General features: G+C 28.6%; 2 protein-coding genes across 2 annotated transcripts; both read right to left on the reverse strand.

Annotated features, from left to right (window-relative positions):
- Positions 1-2,526: 2,526 nt before the first annotated feature.
- On the reverse strand, positions 2,527-3,168 carry Chro.80567 (hypothetical protein). Its single annotated transcript, XM_660942.1, has 1 exon — positions 2,527-3,168. The coding sequence occupies one exon, from the start codon at positions 3,166-3,168 to the stop codon at positions 2,527-2,529; it is 642 nt and encodes a 213-aa protein (XP_666034.1).
- Positions 3,169-4,743: 1,575 nt separating this feature from the next.
- Positions 4,744-5,676, reverse strand: Chro.80568 (hypothetical protein). The annotated part of the gene is made up of 1 exon (XM_660943.1): positions 4,744-5,676. The coding sequence occupies one exon, from the start codon at positions 5,674-5,676 to the stop codon at positions 4,744-4,746; it is 933 nt and encodes a 310-aa protein (XP_666035.1).
- Between the last annotated feature and the right edge of the window lie 771 nt (positions 5,677-6,447).

A 6,447-nucleotide genomic window follows, 5' to 3' on the forward strand; every position in this document is an offset into this window, starting at 1 on the left:
TGAATTGTCTTTAATTAAACTTTGACCCAAAATTATACATTGTTTATTTGTTAATCTTTCCACAGAAATCCTCCAAGTACTTTTTTCATTCTCAATTTCATCCTCCAATTCTTCTAAACTCTTTTCTAAAAACATAGATGCCTCTAAAAGATTAATAGTAATAACACCAGAATTCTCTGTTGAAAATCTGGATAATGAACTAAAAAAATCACTCTTCTCTTTAATCTTGGAAAAATCTTCATCAAAACATCTTATTTTTAAATATGGACTCCCTCTTATATAACTAGACCAACTAGCTTTAATATTCTTTCCTTTATATTTCATTCCTAATAAATAATCCATATATAGCTTTAAATTATATAATAAAGTCTCAATTTCTTCCATTTGTCTCACATTTAAAATAATCTTGAAAAATTCCATTGGGAAAATTTCCAATTCTATTTTTTTCTTTTCAAAATCATTATTTATATCCATTATATGATTATTACTAAAATCATATCTACCAAGTATTACATGTAATAAACATCTTAAAGCTGTTTTATCTATTAATGAAGCTGAAATAATTTGTCTCTTATTTCTATAATCTTCATCAGATAATAACATTAAACATATTCCCAACTTATCCAATTGCCTTGCACATCTTCCAGTTTCTTGTATATATTGTTCTAGAGAATTTGGCATATTCTTTTTTTTTACTGCATCAATATCTTTTTTATCAATTCCCATACCAAAAGATGTTGTTGCTACAAATATATTTGTCTTATTATCAATAAATGATTTTTGTACCATTTCTCTCTCGCTATTACTCATCATTCCATGATAATATAAAGCATTTGCTCCTTTTGTTCTTAAGTAATTTGTTACAGCTTCCACTTCTGATCTTTGCCAGACATAAATCAATATATTTCTACATTTTGACCAAACTTCTCTCCTTGTTTTCTTTTTCTCATGTAATTGAGATTCTACTTTAGTATTATTATTTGGATTATGATTACTATTCAAAGAATATTTAATGTGATCCCATAATAAAGAATAGTTATTGTACATTTTTGGTACTTTTGTAATATTCGAACTTAATCCTCTATTAAAATCTTGTAATGCTTTTTTTTTCATAGAATCCAGATGCAAAACTTTACAATGAAGATTTTCCCTTTGTATTTTTTGGTTAGAATATGGTTGTATAACCTTTCCCACTTTAAGCAAAGATTTGAGTTCTTCTAACATACCAGAAGGAGCTGTAGCAGTAATTCCTAATATTCTCTCAACTTTAAAGTTATTTATTAAATGTCCAATAGAAGAGTAATAACTTGGTCTGAATGAATGTCCCCATTCACAAACACAATGTGCTTCATCTACACATAGTAATGCAATTTTGTTCTTTGACAAATCCAATCTAGCCATTCTAATTTCATGTTGATCTTGATTAATTTCTAACAATCCTTTTGTTAAAAATGTTGAAAACATACTTTCTGGTGTAACAAATAAAATATCCAAACTACCCTCTTGAATTAACTTTATAATAGACTTCTTCTCTTCTACTGATACACTTGAATTCCAAATTGCTCCTCTAATTCTTTTACTTAAAGTCCTTAATTGATCTTGCATTAAAGATATTAAAGGCGTAATTACTATTGTAACTTTCCCAAACCACATATTTAATAACAATGATAAGTATTGGAAACACAAACTTTTTCCATATCCTGTTGGAAGAATTAAAATACTTCCTTTTTTAAAACTCTTATTTTCTTTATCACTTAATAGTATCGAATATATTGCTTCTAGCTGGCCTTCTCTAAAATCACCATATCCAAAATTTTCTTCCAAAAACTGTTTACATAAATTTCCTAAAACCTGACAATTATTTCCAAAAATACTTTCATTTTTCTTATCATTATCAGTTTGATAAATTAAAGAATCAACTTCTTCTTTTATCTTTTTAGATAATTCCAAAGATGGTCTATCCAAAAGAGAAATTTCCTCTTTGAAGCAATCTTTACAACCTTGAGAAAAGTTATTAGACCATTTCCTTGGGTCATTTAATATATCACTTTCTTGTAATTTTAGACTCTCGTGATTTCTTCTCTCATTATTACTCTTGTTCTTCAATAAATACTTGTTGAACTTGACTTCATTTCTCTTTTCTTCTATCCTTTCCCATTTCTTCAAATTCCGAACTTGTTCTCCACCATTATTCATCACATTTTCTTTTCCGTCTTCTTCCATTGTATTTTCAGATTCAATTTCCTTATCTTTGTTGACTCTCACTCTACCATTACTATTATAAGTTCTTTTTCTAACTGCTCTAACTGTTGATATTCCACTAATATACCTATTCTTGCTCTTGGGGACGGTTTTTGGACCCCAAAGCTCGGAAGAACCCTTCTCTTTTTGCTGTCTCTTTCGACCTTTCTTATTTTCCTCATTCACCTTACTGACTTCTTCTGTAGATACTTCTCGTACTTCGCTCTCTCTCATTTGAATATTTTTAGTTTCTTGATCTNAATTATTCTNCCTTTCCATTANTACCTATTCTCCCCCATCCAATTCTCCTATATCTTTGTGTTTCTTGTTATTAATAGAATTTGTCTCTTTTTTCATATTATCTAAATCATTATCCAATCTAAAATCTTCTTGTGATGACTTATTTTCAGAAACTAATAATCTTGGTAATAGCCTTGAGCCTATCTTTCTACTATCCAATATTATCTTTGAAATCTTATCTTTGAACTTGAGCCAATAATCCCTCATCTCATTTGGAGGCTGATTAAACTCCTCCCATTTAGTATAATAATGATCATTTTTCCACTTTATAAAACATTCAAGTATATCAGATTTACTTTCCTCCAATTGAATTATTTCCAGGTATACACCAAAGTATTTGTCTTGTTTGATTTGGTCATTTATCACCTCTTTTTGTTCTTTAGAGTCACTTTTGCTCGTCCAAGTATTTCTAATTCGTTCCAAAATATCTTCAAGGTTCAATTTCTCCTCCTCTTTATCTAACTGATCTTGAACTAATAACTTTAAATCTGATAATGCTTTGTCCAACTTTTGTTTATAAGGCAAAAATTGCTCACTATATGGAGTTAGTGGCAAATTTAATACTACATCTGAAAGGTCCGTACCATTATATATTTGTCTTATTGTTCGCTTGTTTCCAGTACTCATTTCATCCTATTTTAAGCTTAATTATTACTAATACTTTAACAGTTAATTTATTATTATTATTTTTTTTTACCAAAGAGAAATTCAAGTTATTGTAAGGTCTAGTATAGTTGATTAATGAGAATAGATTATCGCTTTTAACTCTTCAAAAAATCAAATGTACCACTAGCAAATCTCAATTTTTTATATAATCTACTCTGCTTTCTTCTCAAAATTCTTTGATTATATTCTACCCGATACTATTGATTTATTTCCAAATCCAACTTTTCCAATCCTTTTTGTCATCTAATTCTTTATATATAATGCTAACATTCAACCGGGTAATACATGTTACTGATGTTTTTCCTTCTCGGCTATTTTCTTTTTCTTTTTTTTCCCTTTGCTACCTTTTGTTACATTTAACTCTTGGAAAAGTGTGGGGAAGATTGCCCGCTTAAAATTGCATGTATTAAGCTCCGGTAAAATGTTCATGCAGTTTTGCAATACCGGTATGTCTGCATGCCTATGTGGAAAAAAAAAACAAACTAAAAATATGAAATTCAAGAAATTGACAGAATCAATATAAATAATTTGTAAAATATCACATATTATTGCGTATTTATGATAACTAGTAGAATTGCTAGCTGTTTTCTCACCCATTTAGCCTAAATACATTCTTCTGAATATTTTGTTAGGAAAAGTAAAAATTCCAAAATTACAGAATAAAACAACCAAATTACTTAAAGTTTTTAAAAATATTTTAACTAGTCTCAGACGACATGTATTTTAAATATCAGATATTGAAAACATGGTTTTCTAATATCAGTTAACCATAAAACAAATTCTGATTAAAAAACCAATATTAAATCAATTAACTTTTAAAAACAATCAAATGTTTGATTAAAGAAATACTACTTCATTAAAATCTTCACCGAAAAATTGTGTGTAATTGATTAATTACTTAAAAAGTGTAGATCATATACCATTATTAATTGAAAGACAACATAAAAATAAACCAATATATAAATCATGTGTATATTTGCCTATATTAAATATATATATATATTTATATATATGTAAATATACTAACTTACTTAAATGCTGCAATTGACTTTATGACCTACTGCATCCATATATTTAAAATACTAGTTTCCGCTTTAAATAAAATAACCAGGTATCTAATAATGAGCCTTATTCACAGGCTTTTATAAACAATAAATGGATATTAAGCTAAAATGATTGAAATTTAATGATTCTAGCCACACAAATAATAATTGAAACTCTGGTCTTGAATAAATATTACCACATCCTTCTAATAACCATTAAAATTTTTAATGTTTAAACATCGGAAATTAACAATAACATAACTTATGCTAGAATAAATCATTATTGTTAATCGTTCACATATCTTTATTAAAGTAACTGGTATATCCAATTAATATCGAAACAAAAAATATGTATATTTTCGCGTATACATATACAGACGATATACATAACCAAATATCAATTCGTACAAAACTCTGGATCATCCCTATATAAGCTATTATTCTATCCGGAACCCAATGAATAAAGTCCATATCAATTTCATTATAACCTTAATTATTGTAATGTTCTTCTACGTCTACGGTGTCTCATTCTTGTAGAACGACCACGAGTAGAAGTTACGCCTCTACCTGATTGATGAGTACGAGAATGGTAACGTGAAGTTGTATGAGCTGATGGAAGCCTTGTTTGAGATTGCGAAAATTCAGATTGGAGTGAGGACGAAGTAGATGGAGTTTGAGGAGAAAATGATGAATATGAACTGCTGTGTTGGCGAGATGAAGCAATTCTCCCACTTCTCCTTACTTTGGTATGTTTCTCCTTTATTAATAAGTAGTTATTGTAAACAGATGCTAGGGAAGCTTCTAACTCAATAAGCAATTCTTGCCTAGAAACAATATCAGAATAAGCATCAGAAAAAGCCCTTGCTTCGTCTTCATCAGTACCGGGTGAATTCCTTTGTTTTTCCTCTAAATCAGTCAGGGATGCTTCCAAAGATTTAAGACTTTGCTTAACTGTTTTCCATTTTTTATAGCATATTTTGGCTTGACTACTAACGACGGCAAGTATTTGTTCAGAAGAAACATCTTCCCTAGAAATTCCGCCCTTCTCGAATTCAGTAAGAACCAATTCCATTAACTGAGCTTCAGTTAAATGCTCTGGTTTGTGAAAAGCTGAAATATCCTCCAATGAAAATTTAAGGAAATCAAGTGTATTAAAACAAGATGTTTCACTATCTTCTAATCGAAGCCTACGTGAAGGTCGATGTCCAGAAGAACTAGAATCACGTTCATCGCTTGATAGTTTTCTTTTTCTCTCATTGGGTGGCAATTGGCCAGATCCTGATGTAGATCCTACTGCAGAATTTATTTGAGCATAACTGAAGACATAATAGTTTAAACTCTGTGTATCTGTATTCAATGTAGGGTAAATAGAAATATTAGCAAGGACAACAGCAGATAGTACTAATAATGAAATGATTGAGTTCATTAACTCAAACACGATACTTTTGCCTTTAACAAAAGATCATTTCTCAAAAGGGGCGAAGTAATACATAAAAGATTTTCCTGACCTCCGGCCCCAAATAACAACTGCCTTGCCTTTAACACTTAAAAGATCTCCCAGAGTGACAAATTGATTGAGTATTTATTACTTTTTATTTTAAATATTACTCTTCGTGACAATTACTTTCAAAAGTATCGTCTCTTTTTTGGCTCCAAATTTGGAGCCAAAAATTGTATTACCAATTAATTTATTAGTTGATATTAAAAGCTATTTAAACTTGTAAATATTTAAAATAATAATTAAATTGTATTCAGTCAACTAAATTAACTATTTATTTGAAAAAAAAAAAATATTAATTTGACTCTAAATATGATAATTTATAAATAAATATATAATTAATATAGAAGTGTATTCTAGCATTTAACTATAGCTACTAAGAGTAATATCAACAGAAATAATAATGACGATTATTATTATTACTTTGAAATAGTCTGTATTTTAGTTTCAAAGAATTAATTGATTTCAAAAACCATTTTAATATTTTAAGGTACAATTTCACTATAATTTAATGTGTATCCTAAATTTCTTTTTTAATCTTTATTATAGTAACTTTGGTTAAATGTTTGTTACTGTGCATGATTACAAAATTTATTGGTTTTGTTCATAAATGTATTTTATAGTTTATTTTCTTCCCTACGACATGCACTTCAATCAAATTATAGGATCCTACTCCTCTAAGATTTGTCAAATACGCGC

The sequence above is a fragment of the Cryptosporidium hominis genome, assembly GCF_000006425.1.
Source record: "Cryptosporidium hominis TU502 chromosome 8 CHRO018189, whole genome shotgun sequence".
In the NCBI taxonomy this organism is placed as follows: Eukaryota; Apicomplexa; class Conoidasida; order Eucoccidiorida; family Cryptosporidiidae; genus Cryptosporidium; species Cryptosporidium hominis.